The 20159-nt window shown below is 43.8% G+C and overlaps 1 protein-coding gene across 2 annotated transcripts in view; it reads left to right on the top strand.

Moving 5' to 3' along the window:
* Nucleotides 1-20159, top strand: part of LOC148661752 (slit homolog 1 protein-like) — a 158803-nt gene that overhangs the window by 134229 nt on the left and 4415 nt on the right. The window contains exons 25-36 of one of the 2 annotated variants that reach the window (XM_088635947.1): nucleotides 4474-4545; nucleotides 6976-7139; nucleotides 10121-10245; nucleotides 10599-10696; nucleotides 11107-11246; nucleotides 11590-11683; nucleotides 13412-13549; nucleotides 14105-14333; nucleotides 15410-15540; nucleotides 16077-16267; nucleotides 18208-18496; nucleotides 19436-19647. In XM_088635947.1, coding sequence (XP_088492073.1) covers nucleotides 4474-4545; nucleotides 6976-7139; nucleotides 10121-10245; nucleotides 10599-10696; nucleotides 11107-11246; nucleotides 11590-11683; nucleotides 13412-13549; nucleotides 14105-14333; nucleotides 15410-15540; nucleotides 16077-16267; nucleotides 18208-18496; nucleotides 19436-19647 — 1883 coding nt within the window. The remainder of the gene's footprint in view (nucleotides 1-4473; nucleotides 4546-6975; nucleotides 7140-10120; nucleotides 10246-10598; nucleotides 10697-11106; nucleotides 11247-11589; nucleotides 11684-13411; nucleotides 13550-14104; nucleotides 14334-15409; nucleotides 15541-16076; nucleotides 16268-18207; nucleotides 18497-19435; nucleotides 19648-20159) is intronic. The other variant, XM_088635948.1, reaches the window with a different exon arrangement.

The following is a 20159-nucleotide window of genomic DNA, read 5'->3' as shown; positions in this document are numbered from 1 at the left end:
ATATTTCAGATTTTATTTCTAGGTATGAACTTGTTTACTTTCTACAGGTGCCTGGGGTTTACCAAGGATGGCAATTTTGCATGACACATAGCACATATGCATTAACCCCCCCAGCTCTATGTTGTGCGATTCAGTTCTGGGATGCCTTCTGTGTGGAGCCATGTGGGTTTTCTCCAAGCGCTCCAGTTTTCTCACACAGTCCCATGGCATGCTGATGTTTCAAGAATCGTTTACTGTCTGAGACTGCCCTGCAAAGGACTGATATTCCATCCTGTGTCCCCTTGGTTAGGCACCGGATCACTGTGACTCTGCATCGGACTAAGCAATGAACATGGATGAAGTGATTTTCCAAATTTAGTTATCCAGAGTTTTCAATTGCCTTTTGATCCAAGAAGCCACATGTTGCCAGATCTGGTCTTTAGGGTCCATCAGGCTGCCTCTGTCTAGGTTGCACACTTAGTAGAATGGTTTATTGCTATAGAAAGGTTTAATCGGAGCCTTGTATTCCATTTTCACTCCTTAAGCTGTTGATGATTTAGAGACATTGGAATCTAATTCTGGAGGTCAGAAGTTGTTCTGTGCAATGTATGCAAATACTCCAAATGATGCTATTTAACAGATATTCAGGAGGAGGGAAATACCAATCTCACACTTCATAAATATTTGCTAGCAGCCCACAACCCTGCCTGTATTTCATCAGCCAAGTGAGTTAACACCAAAATAGTAAGTAAACATACTGTACTCTTTATATCTATCAGCTGGTTTATGTGTAATTAGTACCCAGGTACCCCAGCAGGAGTGACACAAAATTGTAACTTTTCCATTAATTTATTTGTTTTGGAACAGCATTTTCCATTTGGGCAGTTTACATCTAATATATTCACATGCAAGCGGTGTAGAATGTGCAGAATATTAAGTTATTATCACTGGCATGAGTGTTCTTCAAGTACAGTACAATATCCACCGATCATGGACAAATTCTTATTTTTATCCAAAACACTAATGTCTAAACATTATCAGAAGAAAATATAAAACAATAATCATGCATGTAGGTTTTTAAAAAACGTTAACAGGCTGAACCAAAACTTCAGGTTAGTGCAGGAGATAGAAAAAATCAGGAGACACTAAAACTGCTCCATTAATACAGCACTGGAACCTTATAGCGATAATCCTTCTGCTTCAGTGCAACACTAGTCTCTGGTCTTCCACCCACAAAAAAAAACACTGTCACAGTTCACTCACTTGCTCTTCTCCTGGGATGGTCAATCCACTCTCATGAAAACAGCTTTCAAGCACTGATACGATATAAAGTATACTGTATACCGATTCAGTCATCCATGTGTTATCAGAAAGCCACTTATTCCTGGTCAGCCTTGAATGCAGAGAGCAAAAGGGAGGGCCAATGCCCTAGGCAGGATGCCTGTGCTTCACAGGACATACAGTATGCATGCTCACAGACAATTTAGAGATGCCACTTAACCTAGACAGCATTTCTTTGCACTGTGGGCAGAAAGTGGAGCACCCACAGAAAAGCCATCTGGATAGGGTGTGAACATGCAAAGTCCACACAGAAGGTACCCTATTTTAAGCCAAGCACTGCGGGGCAACAGTACTAACCATCACACCACTTTTCTGTAACAGTCCAGTCAAGGAAATAACTAATTCTGTAGTTGTATAAAAACTAGAGTAAGGGATGGGTTGTTAAAAAAAATGAATACAAAATGTGCTTAAAAACAGACTATGATAAATACAGTAAATATGGAAAAGTGAAAGGAGCTCAGGCTGTCAGTCACATTCATGAGTTCACCACATTCATGTATGGCTTCTTCGTAATTTTATGAAAGGGGAATTTTGGAAAATTAAATTTTGGAAACTCCTCGTTTTCCACAATCTGTACTGAAAACGAACTGCCATCTGTTACACACTGACAAGTGAACTGCAGACAATGTAACAGATGGGACTCTTCATATCTGGACATAATGACCTGAATATCCAGAACCTTGTTTTAAAATGAGCAAGGGAGACAAAGAGATACTGTAATACACCCACTGGCCAAAGATTAAGAACCCCCCACTGAATACCGTAACAGCCCAGTGCAAACCAGCTTGAGCAGGACTTGTCGTGTTTTCCACTCCATCGTAGCAGATTTGCTTGAGATGAAGGTCTAAGGATCTGTGGGATTGAAGTGCATGTTCCATAGTTTTCAATGGGACTAAGATCTGGGAGTAGCTGAGCCAGGGTAGGTGATGGAAGTCTCTCAGGATCCTCAAGCCAGCCATGACTTACTTTCCTTTGAGAGAATCCATTAATTTGTTCTAAGGTTCTTAATATTTTGATTAGCAGGCAGAAAAAGTAGCAGAAAACACCAGTCTCATCATGAAGCTAACACAAATACGTCCATATCCAATAGCTTGGCCTTTGTTAGGCCTGATGCATAGAACCAGCAATAAGCAGATGCTTATACAGAGAAGAAGAATATATACAATTGCATTAATAATTCTACTTATTGCTGTAGCTACTATCACTTACTAGTACTGCAGCTAAATTCAATTGTTACTTGGCAGTCCAGAAGTCTGTCTGCCTTAGGATTGAAGAATGTCATGCTTAGAATGCAATACAGGCCTGGTGGTGCAACACATCACATTGTCTCCATTATCATTAAATGTTACCTCAACAAGGTTCGAAAGAACTTGATATTATTTAGACTGATCTGTCAAGGTTATTCCCCAAAACACATTTCATCTAAAACAACCCAGCATCAAGCCTAGTTAATGGCTAACTTTAGAACTGTAAAGTGTCTAAGTTCAAAGTCCTGAAAAGGTTTTAAACATTTAAAGACCTGTGCTTCCTCTCATGAAATCCACACTTGGGTGTAAAATCCTTCATAAATCTTACACTTAGAAAGAGAAACCTTTTGAAGTGCAAATAAAATGAAATGCACTGAAAAGGCCCCAGTAGATTCAAGATTTGTGTCTTGAATGGATGTGTTTTTTTTGCAATAATATGCTGCTAATTGGCCTTTTGAGTAAATAGCGTTGTGTGTGTAAGTACTCTGAGACTGCCAATGGAGTCTGTCAGGCCTGTACGAAGACAGGGCTGCCGAGGGCTCTGTGGAGGGCTAAGGACAGCGGCCCTGTGTGAGCAGGCCTACTGTTCCACTGCTGGGGCTCCTGTCTCTGTCTCATCAAAGCACCCAGAGAGCTGGGGTTCCTCAGCTGGCCAGCATGTCTGGGTACCCATCTGTCTTCACTGGAGGGTAGCAACTGGGCCTTTTAAAATGCGTAATAACGACCTGTCAGGTTAAGATGTCTGTATTTTCTTACATGCATTAAGCACCCCCCTCCTCCCCCAACCTCGTCACCTAATCGCCCTGTTGAGAGATAAGGAAGGAAATGACAACGGCACTGTCGACAGAGAATACCTCCAGCAGGCTTTCCTAATTAGATCCCTGCTCTCTTAATAGCTAGAGAGGGCGACTGGCTGGGGAGAAAGACCCAGGTTGTTGAGCTCCAGATTAGTAACCTAATACCAGCTTCGCAGAATTCCACAGGAGCCCAGTGCCAAGGCTTTTAAATCTAAAACAAATAACAAAAATGGCAAGTCAACCAAGGCAACCAGCAACAGGTGTACTGGAGGGACCTTAAAAATCCCGCATTTCTCATGGACTTTCTAAGCGGGAAACTATTCGCAGCAGGAATCATTTCCACAGTAGACATTTGCCTATCGCGTTTCTTGCGGTCTTGGTATTGGAGAGACGGGGAGGGTGTGGGTTGTTCTTGCTGTTACAGCTGAGCACAACAGATTTAGCAAATATTCCCACCAGATAGTCTGGCCGGTGATAAACAACTGTGGCTAAACTGTATTGCACAGCTCATTAAGCTCAACCTTGAGTACAGTCAGTCCCTGAAGGGTTTGCATTGAGTCCTGCTCACGTTGATTGTGACTTGTGAATATGTGGCATTCTGGGTTGAACGTTCTTCTCAGCCACAAATACAGAAAGCAAAGGGATCTGGTCATTTGTTCTTCAGTACTACTGTATGTAGTTACACTCTTAAAAAAAGGAAAAGGAATTGGCTTGAATTCGAATACACACATCAGTGCTGTCCCTGTTTATTCATAAGATGCTTCTACTGCATGTTAAATTAGTATCCTTGAAAATGGTGGCATTCTCATATTTTCTCCTCAGCAACTATTTTTTAATTATCTAACATACAGTACAGATGTTCTTGACTGCTCTGTTTTCTGTTTCATGTATCATCTGTGTGTCAGAGAAGCTTATATAAATATTTCAGGGCTCTTTGTATTGCAACACTGATAATATAAGTCGCTAATTAACAATTTAAGTTCATATCGAGCTCATATCGAGTGTCAGCAAAGTTGTGGGATCATTTTATATGACAAAACGCATGGCCTTTCTGAATGTACCTGCTGATGGCATTAAGCTCTGTCGTTTGTGTTGTCTTTGCCTGCTAGGTCTCTCCATGGCAACGACATCTCCGAGCTGCCAGATGGGATCTTCAGTGACGTGGCCTCTCTGTCTCACCTGTAAGTGAACTTCCCAGCCCCAGTGACATAACAACGCGATGCCTGTCCCTCGGCCCAGCGCCGGTCAGTCACGGAGATCGTGTTGTCCACTCCAAGCTCTCATTTCTCATCCCTACCTGTTGTCTTTTCAGATAGGCCTTACACATCCTCTTCCTCCTGTTGTTAATGCTTCTCCTTTGCATGCTGGGTCTTTACCTTCTCCAGGCGATCAGTTTGTAGTCGGTAGCAGAATGATCCACAGTTCCAGGACTGTCCCTGTAGCCTGGTGGAGGGCTGATCATTTGGAAGCTTGTTAGGTTAGGAGAAGAGTGGTGAAACACAACCTCAAAACATGAAATACAGTATCGCCTGTATAGATGAGCAAGATGAAGAGTTAATTGGGGTTTACTGGGATAGTTAGAATCCTCAAGTCAGAAGTGTGTCTTTTAGTGTGCCTCACCCCAGCAACAACTCTACAGAAGACAGAGGCTAGGACATTTGTCCCTTGGTGTCTTGTTAGATCCTTTGCAGAATTTGTGCTATGGACCGTAAGGAACGGAAAGAATGGAATTTGTGTGAGGAATGAAGGAGAGCTGGTGCTGGAGTCCGTGTTGACAGTCCGAGATCTGACAAGCAGACTGATATGTGTGGGCAAGGTCTGCTTGTCAAGGACATGCAGGGGAGTTGTGGGTAAAGGGAGTAGGGTGAGTGGCCTGCGAAATGCTGCAGGTGGAAAATAAGAGCCTCCTGTCTCGGAAGCAATGGCCGATACCAACCCACCCCCCTCCCAGCCTGCTCCACTCTGTCAATGAGAGGTGAGCAGGGTCATGCACCTGTGCCACCTATTGATTTCCATCAAAGTGTTTTTCATGTCTGCAGATGTCATTTATTGGATTCATGTGAAAGATGAGCTAGTCTTCTAAGTAATGGAAGAGGACTGACTCAGAGGAGCAGGGCTGTAAAGGGTGAAGATGGTAAATGAGGACAGGAATATACAAAAGGGTAATGGGGGCATGGAGGTATATCTTACAGAGCACAGCCCAATCAGCACTGCTGTCAATCTGTATTTTCACTGGAACTGGAATTCTGTTGTAAGTCGCATGTTGAGACTAAAGGGTTCAAACGCAAAATTAAATAACTACTTGCGTTGTGCTGAATTATTCTTTATATACATGAGAGGCATTACTACATTTGTTGTATAATAACCTTATTATTATTATTATTATTATTATTATTATAAGGTTGTGCTTCAGACAGCAATGTATCATAGTAGACAGCTCTGGTTATGGTTCCAAGCACTTGGTTGGTGGGTCATGGGTTCAGATCCCATCTAGTACGTAATATTGTTCTAGCAATGTCTTCTATACTTGCTTGGTATAAAGGAATACACAGTATATCACTTTAATTGAAAGTATTTAATTGAATTTAGACTTAAAGGAACATTCTCATTGCTTTTAAATGATCGTGTGCTTTCATAATATGGGAAAATATGATTACACAATTTTTAGGAGACCAGAACATAGAGAATTTAATAACCTCTACTGAGGTCTTACTGAGATTTTTTACCATGTTATCTAAACTATGGCTCTTGAATTAAATTATTACATCAACGTTTCCTTTATTACACAATTTAAGAAGGAATCTCTCTGTGGCAGGCCCCTGAGATGCAGGATGTGAGTGCATGTGGTTGAACAATAAGTTCAGAGCTCCACCTGCTGGTAGCTGTCCAATACCACAGACTGGGAGTCGGTAGTGAAAATTCGGAGGGAGTGCTCCAAAACATTTTTTTATCCTTCACCTCTTAAAACCAAATGTGAAAATGTCAATGATTGCAGGGTTACTCTTCAAAGAACTCACTTGGAACTTAAGAGTCACCTTAGCAACTCTTGTAAGGTTGTATTACTTAGCAACTCAAATGACATACTGTATATAGTAATAATTCAATGTTTCAAGACAAGCATTTTCCCAAATAAGAAAGTTCACACAGCTGCTCCAGAGCTGTAGAGTGGCATCCTCAAAACTGTGAGTGACACAGAATGTGTCATTCTAAAACAAACTCACATTTATCAAATGTATTTTTAGACAACAGTTTTTTATCTTTATTTTGTGAGGAGGTTACTGGCTGTTCAATGCATTTGACATTTTGTATATGTTATTTTACAGTGTGTATCCTGGATTTTGCTCATGTTTTTTTTATTCAGCTGATAGCTTTAAATACGGAGACATTTTTATGAACGGTGCTGTTTCATGCAGTATTATTGCAGTTGCTAGGATTAACGTGTGTGTTAGTGTGAGTAGCTGTACAGGCTGTGAGACATCTGATAGTACTGTGCATACAAGCCAGAAGTGGTGTGAAATGCTTTGAAGCAGAACACAGGGCCCTCTCAGACAGCTCTCCAGGCTCTCTCCAGACTGTGGGACACTGATAGAAGGTGTCTGTGTGTGATGCAGGGCGATTGGAGCCAACCCCCTGTACTGTGACTGCCGGCTGCGCTGGCTGTCCGACTGGGTCAAGACTGGCTATAAGGAACCTGGCATCGCCCGCTGTGCCGGCCCGCTGGCCATGGAGGGCAAGCTGCTGCTGACCACGCCAGCCAAGAAGTTCGAGTGCCAGGGTAAGAGAGAACATTCCACCTCTGCAGACGTCAGCCGCTGAACTCCTTCGAAAGGGGAGCTCATTTTCTCTGTAGTGGCCCAGAGGCTGGCATGGTGGTGTTGTGGTTAGCATTGCTGCCTCACAGCACTGGGTTCCCAGGTTCAACTCCACATCTGAGGTGCGATCTGAGTGGAGTTTCTATGTTCTCCTCTTGTTTGTGTGGGTTTCCTCCAGGTGCTCCAGTTTCCTCCCACAGTCCAAAGACATACTGGTAGGTTAATTGACTTGTGGTAACATTGGCCCTGGTGTGAGTGTGTTTATGTATGTGTCTGTGTGTGCCCTCCGATGGACTGGTGTCCCATCCGGCGCATATCCGGCCTTGCACCCTTTGCTCTCCCATAAACTCCTACTGGATAAGCAAATTAGAAAATGGGTGGATGATTGGTAGAGAACTGATTCTCAGTAAGAGAAAGATGAAAGGGATACGTGACTGTATCACACTGCTTCTGTTGGTGCATTAAAACACTTCTTGTATTGAATTCCTAAGTCTGACATCCTGTGTAATCACAGTTTTGCTCACGTTGAACTTAATTATACCACATATCCACATGCATTGATCATTAGAATCTTGTGGCCAATCTCAATAATAATCTCAATAACCAGAAAATAAAGTCTGATTCTTATAAAAATGTACTTAACTTCTTTAACCAAAAAATATAATGTCTTTTTTCCCAGAATTATAACCCTATATGCACAGAAAAACTAACTCTAAACTACTTATGTCAAAAAGAAAAAAAATAACAAGTTTTAACAGCCCTGTGCTGTTCCCACCTGTAATCTCAAGGCTACTGAAATACTTTGGAATGACAGAACTGCATACAGATGAGGGCAATGGTCACTGCTCAGGGTGGTTTCAAACTCACGCAGATGAGTATTCTCCCTATTCTCTAGGGAGAATATTTGTGGACCAGTTTTGAAAATTCACAGATGGGATCGTGGGCCTGTGAATGATCAGATGCCAAATACAGAAAAATACAACTACTAATTAACAATCCATCATTGCTTTCAGTCTAGCGTAAGACCATAAAGGGATTGGAGAGATTTGCATTAGCACTAGAAATCCATCATGAATTAATTTTCATTATCAAAAGGAGACAATCATATGTACAACTGAATCATCCTAAACTGACAATAATCCCAGTAATAGAAAACCAAGACTAATTATTAAATGACTTTATCTTTTTAAACAAAAGCATAAAAAAGAGCAATAACACAACATTCAGTCTCCACATTGCAACATTGAGGTGTTCGTGTTTCCAAATGTTAAATTAAATATCTATTAGTATTCACTACACTCCTCAGTTGATAAATTATATCTCTGTATTCTCTTGAAGTCTCGCCTTACGCAGATTGTCCACAGGGACAATTAATAATAAACAGTATAACAGGAGTTACAACTGATCACTCCTTTGTTTGATATTTAAAACCTCCATGTATCAAGTGACACTTTAAATGGAAGAACAATGTCCTGTGCTAAACCTGTACTGTACCCCTAGAGCAGGGGATATCCTTCCCAATCTTTTGGGAAGGGCGTAAAAAAAGGCGGTGAGGCAATTAACCCACACTGGATGACAAGCCGCAAGCCATGAGACTTTCTCTCGACTGGTCAGCACACATTGGGAAGTGGTCGTTCTAAGCGTGTAGCGTATTTTCATCTTACATGTTACTTTGGTCCAGTACTCAGCCACTGTGCTAAACGTTGGCATTCTAACAGCTGTGTTTAGAATAACGTCCTCTAACAAATGTCCCGACCCTTTATCTACGTACCCTTTAAAATTCAGGCACTTTGGATTCTAGTCTTGATGGGGATGAAGGCTGGGATTTTTCCCTTCTTCTGGAATCCTGGCAAGCCAGCAAATCCTTTTTCAGCCAGCACATGGAACATACGCAATCCTGCTCCATCTTAGGTTCACTCCCGAGCCTGTCTGGGACAGATGCTCCCAGGGTGGAGCCAGTACTTGACTACATGTGTTTCGGCAGTCTCCTGTGCCTTTGGGTGTGACAGCTGTGATCGTTCTGCGAAGCCCTCCGCGGCTGCTTGTCAGTGAAGACTTCCAAGTTACTATCAGCCCTCAGGCATGACGTCTTTTGTTCACACATCTAACTGCAGCCAAGAAATCTATTTGGCTTTGGCCTGGACTTCTCCTTAAATCACAGTTGTTTGCACTTCTTTGCAGAAAATTGTCTTTTGGAAAGAAGAGTGGCTGGAGTTTGATTTGCTAGTATGTTTTGTTAGTGTGCAAAACTGTCAACTGCAGGGAGGTGCTGGCTGAGCACATGAAAACTCACTGGCAGTAGGCTATATTGAAGGTCTTACAGCAAAAGGATTCTCAAGCAGCCTCCCCAGGTCTCTACCAAAACCCAACTACCAATACTTGGCAACCCTATTTATACTAACCACACCATAATTACCCCTAGGTTAGAATGTGTAAACTAACCACTGCCAATAATCCACTGTAATTACCTAATTACAACCCACTTATACTATTTACAGGTGCTAGAGGCCATCTACTGAAAGGCCTCTAGTGGCAAGGCCACTGATATTACACTCTCTCCATAAGCCAGACTGCTACAGTCTCCTTTTTCCTTTAGCATGTGTGAGAAGCTACTTTTTTTGTTCTGTGTTTTGTGAGTTTAATTGTATTTCATCTAGATTTCTAAATATCAGAATTCCAGAATGCAGATTCCTTCTTGCTTTGTTGAATTTCAGAAATCTGTTCCTGTTGTCCCCTCAATGGTGATCACCTGTGTGGGGGAAATTCTGTATTTCCTGTGTCTGTAGCATATAAGAAATCGATCTCCGGGGATGATTCATTAAAAATCAGATCATCTTGTTCAGCACCTGCTGGACAGGTAAATGTGTGATAAGCCTTCTGGCTCCGTTCTCTGTTGGATTTCCATTCACTCTGGATATGTCTCTTATTTCTGTTAACAATCCAGGTCCTGTTGACCCAGCAATTCTGGCTAAGTGCAACCCTTGCCTGTCGAGCCCGTGTCAGAATCAGGGAAGCTGTCAGAGTGACCCAGTGGACATCTACAAGTGCACCTGTGCCCAAGGATTCAAGGTAAGCAGGGCCTGGTGAGCACTGCCAGCTCCCATCAGCCTCTGTCATTTGAGCCATTGGCTTTGGAATAAGAGTTCAACCATGACTTCAGTCACACAAGAGGGAAACTGGTTTCTCCATGGCAGGAGGTGTGTGTTCAATGCTGCTTTCCACATTGTTGTGCTGTAAATTATTCTTTTCTTACTATCAAACAACACTACTGTACCTTGATTATTGGAATTAAGTAAAATCCACACCAAGAATTGCATGCTTCACCATAATGCAGTCCTTCAACAGGGAGAGAGCACTGACAATCGCAGAGGTTTCAAAGAGTTTAACTCAGCTCATTATCTGCTGTGTCCACTGTGCTCCAGGGCAAGAACTGTGAGACAGCCCTCAACGCCTGTGTCAGTAACCCCTGCACCAATGGAGCCACCTGCCAGATCCAGCCAGAGGAGAGTGGGGAATTCAGGTGAGAGTGTCCAGGGTGTATGGGACGGAACAGGTGCAGAGAGAGAAATGAGAAAAACATGTGCCCCGCGAATTCAGATTTCACAAATCATGACGGGACAGAACCTCCATTGCAAAGCGACACTGCAATAATAAAGAAGCTGTTGAAGTGTGCAAAGGCTTTGAAGAATATAAGAAAACATTTATGAAACAAGAAAAGGATTTTCTGCCAATCGATGATCTCTGCCATTTGTAGTTGTGCTCGTACGTGTGTGTTAGTTCATCCAGTTGCCCTGTTTGGAGGCCATTGTGGCAGCATTGATTGCAGCATGGCAAAACTCTCCATTCTGTTCTTTTTGGGGAGGGGGGTGGGGGCTGAGGGCACCCTAGGGATTGTGTTCTCAAAGGTAACCCGCACACCCTCTCCCTCAGCTGCTTCTGCCCCCTGGGCTTTGAGGGGCCCACCTGTGAGGTGAACGTGGACAACTGTGAGGACAACGACTGTGAGAATGGCGCCACCTGCGTGGACGGAGTCAATAATTACACCTGCCTGTGTCCTCCCTTCTACACAGGTACACAGTGGATGCTACGTAAAACTTGACACTCCCTGCACATATGCTCGACTTCATTGCATAAACCCTGCACCCTGACACTGCACAAATATCTCACTGTGCAGGTAAGCACTGCCCATATCTCACTTCATAGGAACAAGCCCACCCGGCCATATGTTTTATTCATCAAACAGACAGGCTCCACTATAATTTGAATGCACAGACAAATGTGACACCTTTTAAACCTCTACTGGACTTGTGGGAGAGGGATTGAAGAGAAGCTTGAATATCCTCGCAGTACAAGACCAGGTCCTGCTCTGCCCTGGCTGACTGTATCTCTCTCTCTCGCCCCCATCCTGCACAGGAGAGCTGTGTGAGGAGATGGAGGATGTCTGCTCCCCGGGCCACAACCCCTGTCAGAACCAGGCCACCTGCCTCATCACTGCCAGCGGGCCCAAGTGAGTATACCCCACCGGCATGGAAGAAATACTACTTGCCTGTAGCAGGCGATAAATTATGGGGCAGGTGACTGACCAGGTCTGACACACTGTTTCCCACTTAATCTCAGGCTCTGCAGAATCAGTGGACACCCCCATGTGAACTGTAAAATATTTGTGAAGGATGAATCTCCAGAGAAAGATGTTTTCTCAGCTTACATTGGAGGCCCCTGGAGCTTTGCAGAGAGTGCCCAAGAGGTCCTCAAATTGAAGGAATGTGTTTGCTCCCAAATCTAACAGTATGGAGACTCCACACATGTGTTTTAGACAGTTTTGCTAAACTAACAGATATGCCTTGAAGTAAAATAATGAGTTGACAATTCTTTCTTCAAAATAATTAATGACATCATTACTTCCGAACATTAACTATTAATGAAACCTCCTGAAATCCAAGCCACAGACATACACGTGCATGCACACATACTGTACTAATACATACACACTCAAAGGAACACTTTAAAGACCCCAGTTAACATTGCCATCATGATTTTGGAGAGCTGGGGGAATCTGAACATCCTGAGAAAACCCACAGTGGGAACAAACTCCACGCAGAAGGGGCCTCAGTCCAGAATTCAGCCCAGGACTTAAGAGCTGTGTGGTGGCAACTGCTAATAATTATTCATTCCTTTTGGTTTTTATGTTGGGCTCCATATTTAAAAACACAGGACCTTTTCTTACAAGAAAGATGGCCCAGCTCAGCAGGTAAACACCCTGTTAGGTAAAGTGAACAAACAGGGCCCTGTGTGAAGAAGCCACAGCAGTCCTCACCGGTGTTTTCCCGCAGTTTGCATACTTATGTTTGCACAACCAGAAACAAAATCAGGCACAAAGCCTCAAAACAAAACAAACACTTAGACATTTTTCTCTATTTGTATTCCTGACAGATTCAAACTCTGAAGTTTCTAACCCACCCAGACGTTAATGAAACCTCCTTAAAGACAAGCAGGGGGACTCATTTAAAACACAGAGAAAAAATAATCCAATCGCTTGTGCAATTATCTAAAGTCATTTGCTTTCATGACAAAAGGACATTTTGCTGAAGCAAACTGAGTGAATGAGTATAACAAAAGTGTGTTCACCTAGGGTTTAGGCCCACAGCCTTCTAATTATCAGTCCAGAGCCCTGACCACTCCTTCACGCTTGACTGGCTATAGCCTTCTGTCCCTGCAGTTAACTGCCACATGAGTGCTGTGACTAGTAGCTATTTTATCACACTAGAATACATACACAGTAGTGGTCATGTAGTTGCTCTGTGGCTAAAGATCTGTGCCTGTGGCTGGAAGGTTGCTGGTTTGTATCCCGCCGCCGGCAGAGGAATCCTACACCGTTCGTCCCCTAAGCAAGGCTCTTAACCCCAGCTGCACCAGGGGGGCCGTATAAATGGCTGACCTTGCGCTCAGACCCCAAGCTTCTCTCCCTGTCTGTGTTTCAGTGTCTCATGGAGAGGAATCTGGGGTATGCGAAAAGACAAATTCCTAATACAATGAAATTGTATATGGCTAATAAAGTGATCTTTTCTTAGATACACGTACTTTCAGAAATAAGCAGTATCAGACTAGTAAAACTGCCTGCATGGATAAATCTTATGGCGTTACCAACTCTAGAGCCATGGGGAATGGCGACAGTGCTCTCCGCCTCTTTCCCGGTCCCAATCCGCTGCCCTGCTCAGCGCTTGCCCCTGTGTGACAGGTGTGCTTGCGCCCCTGGCTTTGTGGGAGACGACTGCAGCGTGGACCACGACGACTGCGCCCAGCACCACTGCCAGAACGGCGCCCTCTGTGTGGACGAGCCGAACGGATACTCCTGCGCGTGTCCTGGGGGCTACAGGTGAGCTGCCCGACCGACAGCCCATCGCATTCGGACCGGGGCATCCACAGTGCCCGTCTGTAATGCCTGACTTCCAAATGGCACGCATTTGCCCAAGCACAAAAATAAACAGCTCTTCTGGAAAAAGGAGATCTTCGTATCAATGAATTCTTTACAACTGTACGGTTAATTTTAAAAAAAGAAACTTTGCGAGGAATGACAGCAGCCGAAGTTTGTGTGACAGCAGAACCATTTATTAGATTTAGTCAAAACCTCCCGGCCATAGGGAAGTCCAGGACCCCATGCTTGGTGAAGAGGTGACCAAGGGTTAGCTGCAAACGTGGACATGGGGTGGAGGAGGGATGTGAAAATGAGCGAGGAAGAGGAGAGGATGACGTGTGGTATATAGGGGATCTGAGGCGATTAGGTGCGAGTTGCGCCAGCTGGGCTTAATTAGCTCGGCTGCGTTCATCCCTCCCGAACTTTCATGAGAACTCAATGAAGTGTTATGAAACAGAGCAGTTGCAGATTAATTGATGCTTCTTGGACTGAGAGACACCCCCTTCCTCATTGCAGCGGACAGCTGTGTGAGGTTCCCCCTGCACCCCACTCCCTCTGTGACCTGACTGAGTGCCAGAACGGCGCCCCATGCGTGGAACGTGGGGGCAGGGCACTGTGCCAGTGCTTGCCAGGCTTCAGGGGCCTGCGCTGTGAAAAGCTCGTGAGCGTCAACTTCGTGGACAGAGACTCCTACCTGCAGCTCAGCGACCTGAAGAACTGGCCTCAGGCCAACATCACTCTGCAGGTAACCTGAAAACCTGACAGCTGCCAGAGCACACACTGTTCTCAGGCTCCTTGCCTTCCTTCAGAATTCGGAGGTCATTTTGTCAGTATTTTAACAGAGAATGAAAGGGTAAGGAGGCGCTACAGTGCATTAAAAAGATATGGATGAAATAGTATGCAGTGAACAAGAAATCACAGATACACTCTACAGCAACATTGGTTGCCGTTCCTGTAATGAGCACTTCCAGTATTTGCACAATTCTACAGACACTACACAAGTATAACAGAAAAAAGAAATAGCAGAAATGAGGTGATTGATAAATAAAAACCACACATCTTGATGGTGTAAACTGCAGAGCTCAATGGGGTAATAAACACAAACCAACAAGAGGATTTCTTTCAGTTCTTTCATCAGTCCTCGACTGCAGAAATACAGGAAAACCAAGGATAAAATACCAGTATTACCTCAAAAAAATTGAATTTACTGATCTAGGTTATCAAGGGCCTGCACGATTAACATGCATCCCATGTAAAATGCTTGAGCCCACCAGTAAAGAAAATTCCAGTCACATTTCCCTAGCATTTATTGTTGGGACTAGTCAACACAGATTCCATATAATGACATCTTGGTTAATAAATACACGTTTTTTTCAAAGAAACCACAAAACATATCAACGTTGGAAGAATTTAATGTTACCTAATGTGACATTTTGTATATAGGCAACAAAATCCAGGGTTTAAGGAAATTAATTGTGAGAATAGATGGAATGTAATGCTTTCAGTCTCGTCTGGAGGCAAATTGACTGAGGTCCCTGAACTGTGAAAGGAAATCAGTATTGGATGAGCTGAGTAGTTGTGTCTAGTTGGGTTTGGTGAACACACCACAGTGATGTAGCTGGAACAAGTTTTGATAAAAGTTAATCTTGCACCAATACTAAAGAATGCTTTTTTAAAGCATTTATCAAAGCACAGATCAAATTACTGGGGCAGGCCACAGAGGCAGAGAGAATTCAAGTGTTATCTTCTTTTCTTGTCATCATCTCATGTTCTGAGTTGCTCTCCTTCTAAAGCTATGTTCTCTCCCTGTCTCTTCACTAGGTGTCCACTGCGGAGGACAATGGGATCCTTCTGTATAATGGTGACAATGACCACATTGCTGTGGAACTCTACCAGGGGCATGTCAGGGTTAGCTATGACCCGGGCAGCCAGCCTAGCCACGCCATCTACAGGTTAGTGCAACACACAGCACCTGCCTGCTACTGATAACCACCAGGCACATTTTTAAATCATTGTCACATCTGCCAATAATTAATAAAATATCTTCAAATAAGAGATTACTCTGTCCGTTCCACAGAGAGAATTTATTTCAGTTCTACAGACACTACATGAGAATAAAATAAAAAAAATAGCAGAAAATGAGATGTTGGAATAATTAAATTAAAACCAAACATCTTGATAGAGTAAACTGCAGAGCTCAATGGGTTAATAAACACAAACCAGTATGAGGATTTCTTTCAGTTCTTTCATCAGTCCTCGACTGCATTAATACAGGAAAACCAAGGATAAAATACCAGTATTTTCACAACAAAAGTGGTGTGTCAGAAAACAACTCTACAGCAGAGCAGACCTTTCTCTTAGTTAACCTTCTGTTAACCTTTGACTGACACTTTAGAGTTGACAGCATGTGAAACTATGAAATACTGCTGTTGTTTAGCTAACGAGCAAAACGTAAAATACTGTAGCTACCCTCCTTCTCCTTCCACAGCACCGAGACTATTAATGATGGCCAGTTCCACACAGTGGAGCTGGTGACCTTCGACCAGATGGTGAACCTGTCGATTGATGGAGGCGTCCCCATGACCATGGACAGTTTCGGGAAGCTGCAGCCCCTCAATGGACAGGCTCCGCTTTATGTGGGGGGTAGGGGCCCTCTGCAGATACCTCCCTCTACCGCAGGCACTCTTTATTACACTACTGTCAATCACCCCCTCGCTCTGTTCACGCTGCACCCCCGTCCCCCACCAGCCATGACCCCAGACTGTGTTTGTTAGGGTGGGCAAGCACCCACAGCAGGCCCTGCTCACAGCCCTGCAAGGGGCTTGCGGATCCCCTCAGGTCTGAAAGTCAGGCTTGAAGCAACCTCGTCTAAAGCTTAACTAAGACATGAACCTTTTAGGAAGTGATGCACTGTGGGCTATATTGATCTGGAGAAGGCAGACCATCACTGAGGGGTCCCCAATCCTGTTTGAGCTCTCCTAACAGATACAGTCTAATTTGTGTGAAGTTATCAGTTCGTTTCTGTCTTTTTTTTGTAAACTCAGTATAGTTCACTGGTCTAAGCTGTCATTTTTAATTTTCTGAATCTTGAAGGAGCATTCTTGCAAGCAAATCTTTGACGTAAGAGCCAGTGAGGAACAGCGCCTGAAATGTTTATTTTACCATTCCCGGTAAATTCCTGATTTTCATTTGACAGAATATTGGGCATCTCTTCCAAACCTGGTTTTTGGGAGGTATGTCTATAACCTCACTTAATACCACAGATTGAATGATTAAAAGTTTTCAAGAACCAACTTTATTTCAATCCAAAATCCCTGTTTATTTCAAATAGACTTAGTGTGACTTACACCTTGGTAAAAAGGGAAGTCTAATTTAAAGTCAGAAAAAATTACTCATACTGTCGACGCTTGATGTATATTAAGAAACCAGCATAAATCAGAACATGAAAAACCAGATAAAACTGTTATTGCTTACTTCAAAGCACACTTGGAAAAAAAGCTGAAATATCATTTTACCCTTTTATTACATATATATGCTGTGCAAACCTCAGCAGCTTCTGAAGGTTTTGCCATTAATGAAAACTGCTCTTCATATTTATTCGGTGAAGATGCTGCATTAGCTTAATTAAAACAGTATGTGGTCATTTTCAATTTTTCGCTCTCTGGCCTTCATGTTCAATTAACAAAGCAGGCATGAAAACTAATCTTGCAGCACCTATGAATCCCTACAATATGAATGTTCCCTATCAGACCCGCGCTTACCTCAATCACATTGGCAGACTTTGATCTCAAATAGTTTTGCAACTGCATCATAGAAAGTCAGGCTCTGGTGTCACTGCTTTTGGATCCAAGACTGGTCTGAATGGTAGGTGAGGGTGCTTGTGAGTGTCTGATTCACACTTCTGTTCTGGAATGACGTCCAAATAACTTTTTTACCAGTATTTCCCTGCTTATTTCTTTTTTCATCCTTTTCAAATTTTAAAGAAGCAGTGCTCCACAGTTTTTGAAAAAAGTCAGAAGACACAGGCAAAGCCCAATTGTGTTGAAAGGTCTTTATTGATCATTTGGTTTTAAGCTTTTTTGGTTTTGGAAATGAGCCCCTTATTTTTCCTCGAGAGCACTGGCGATTGGCAAGGACTGCAGCTTGTCCTCCTCCAGTACTTTTTATTATGAGCTCAGCTTATTGTCCAACAAATACATGAACCATACCCTTCACACATGATGCTCAAGGCGGGGAACTTTTGAATCGTTGTCTTTATTAACATAAAACCCGTCATAACAGAAAGATGTTTGGATATACTGTAAAGGTCCCAATCTTTTCTTTTCTGCCAGTGAAATAATCCCGTAAGGTCCTGCAGGTGGCTATCTGGCTTGTACACCGAGGTCAGACATTCATCACAAACAATATGATGGGCTGTGGGTGTGTGTTCCTGCAAACAGACCCCTAGGGAGGACAGAGGGGGGTCTTCCTCACCAACATGTCAGCTGGGCTGCGGCGCACTGCTCTTTCAAATGCACTTCCTCCTCCGGCGCCATCACTCTCATGCTGTGTTTGCTGTGTGGGTGCTGGGGCAGCCCACAGCCTCTCCTTGCTCACGGCGGCCTCTGTCTCTGCTGCAGGGATGCCCGTGGACGTCAACTCGGCCGCCTTGCGCCTCTGGCAGATCCACAACGGCTCCAGCTTCCACGGCTGCATCCAGAACCTCTACATCAACAACGAGCTGCAGGACTTCACCAAGACCCAGATGAAGCCGGGGGTGGTGCCGGGCTGTGAGCCCTGCCGCAAGATCTACTGCCTCCACGGCATCTGCCAGCCGGACGGGGCCACGGGACCCGTGTGCCACTGCCAGCCGGGTTGGAGCGGGACCCACTGTGATCAGCCAGCCAGCAACCCCTGCCATGGCAGCAAGTGAGGACCGGCAGCCGGAGACGGGCTGGAGGGGAGGGAGAATGTCAGGAAAAGACAGAGAACTAAAGCAAGCGGTTTAGGATCATATATCCTCAATGGCATTCATTGAGTACGGAATCTATTGGATGTGATGCAGATCAAGTACAGGAAATGTAGTGGTCTAATTTTAGACTCAATCTTAAAATGAATAAATACCATATATTAATATTTGTATGAAAGACGTATTGAGAGCGAACGTTGCGCAGGATTGCACCAGCTTTCCAAGGGTCTGGGTTCGGGGGATGAAATTCTGGCTCGTGCTGCACACATTGCCCGCCTTTAATGTCTTTGAACTTTCACGTCAGGTTGCATTAGGACCATTAGGGACTCTGTGTCTGATGCAGTTCACGGCTGCTAGTCAGATTCCTCAATGTGAAGAATGTCGCCTTAATTCATGTCACTCCTGCAACTGTAGCTGACACCAGATAGACAATAATTAAAAGATGTGTCCCTGCGATGACTACATGTTAGATGTGTGGCATATCCTACTGCCACTGTGACAGTGGATATGCTTGAGCATTATAGTTGTTTAACAATTTATTAGGAAGTGAATTAATGACAAAAATTACAGGTCTAAACACACTCTGAGGTATATACTAATATTATTATTATATTAGGAGACCTAATATTTATGTTTTACAAATAATGTAAAAAAAATAGTTTTTTAAATTAGTATATGAAATTAGTAAATTTTGCCTGAGAACAAACTCCCATTCACAGTACAATGCTGATCTACAGACCAATTTATGCAGCAGGGCATTTAGGCATGGGATTTGAACCCGTAAGCCTCAGGTTCATAGTCTGAAATCCCAAATCGCTATCAATTCTGCTGCCCAGAAGGCCCACATTCCTGTCCCGTGTCACTGACGCTTGTGTTGTGTTATGTGTATCTGCGTGTAGGTGCGTCCATGGGAAGTGTGTGCCCTTGGACAAGGACTCCTATCGCTGCGATTGCCAGGAGGGGTATCGCGGTGCCCTGTGCAACCAGCAGGGGGAGCTTTTTAATCCCTGCAAGAGGCTACAGTGCAAACACGGTCGCTGCCAGATCTCTGATGTGGGCGAGGCCTACTGCCACTGTGACAGTGGATACAGCGGAGAGCTGTGCGATACAGGTGAGGAGGGGCAGGGGGCACTGGTGAGCTCAGGAGACCAGAACTGTATAGTGAACCAGAATTCCCCCAAGCAGGGGTGCCAAATACTTGGCCAATTACTGCCAAGCCGCAAGTTGACTAAAGAAGGCTTGGACATAGGGACAGAAGAAACGAGAGGAAGCTCTTCAGCACATCCGTGGTTAGATGATTGATCCAAGGATCTAATCCAACTTGAAAAGAAAGGCTGCGTATCACATAGTACATCTTGTTCCATTCTCCAACCCTTCGTGTGAAGAAGATAAGATCACTTTATTAGCCATATACAATTTCTTGCATTAGGAATTTGTCTTTTCGCATACCCCAGCTTGCTCTTCATGAGACACACAGACTTGGAGAGAAGCTTGGGGTCAGAGCGCAGGGTCGGCCATTCATACGGCAACCTTCCAGCCACAGGTGCAGATCCTTAGCCACAGAGCCACTGTTAATAGTTTCAAGTGCTAAGTGTCTAGTTTCCAGTTGTGTCCTCTGGTTCA

The sequence above is a fragment of the Lepisosteus platostomus genome, chromosome 6 (assembly GCF_059453375.1).
Source record: "Lepisosteus platostomus isolate fLepPlt1 chromosome 6, fLepPlt1.hap1, whole genome shotgun sequence".
In the NCBI taxonomy this organism is placed as follows: Eukaryota; Metazoa; Chordata; class Actinopteri; order Semionotiformes; family Lepisosteidae; genus Lepisosteus; species Lepisosteus platostomus.
The sequence above is the reverse complement of the archived record's forward strand: the minus strand, read 5'-3'. Positions and strand labels throughout refer to the sequence as shown.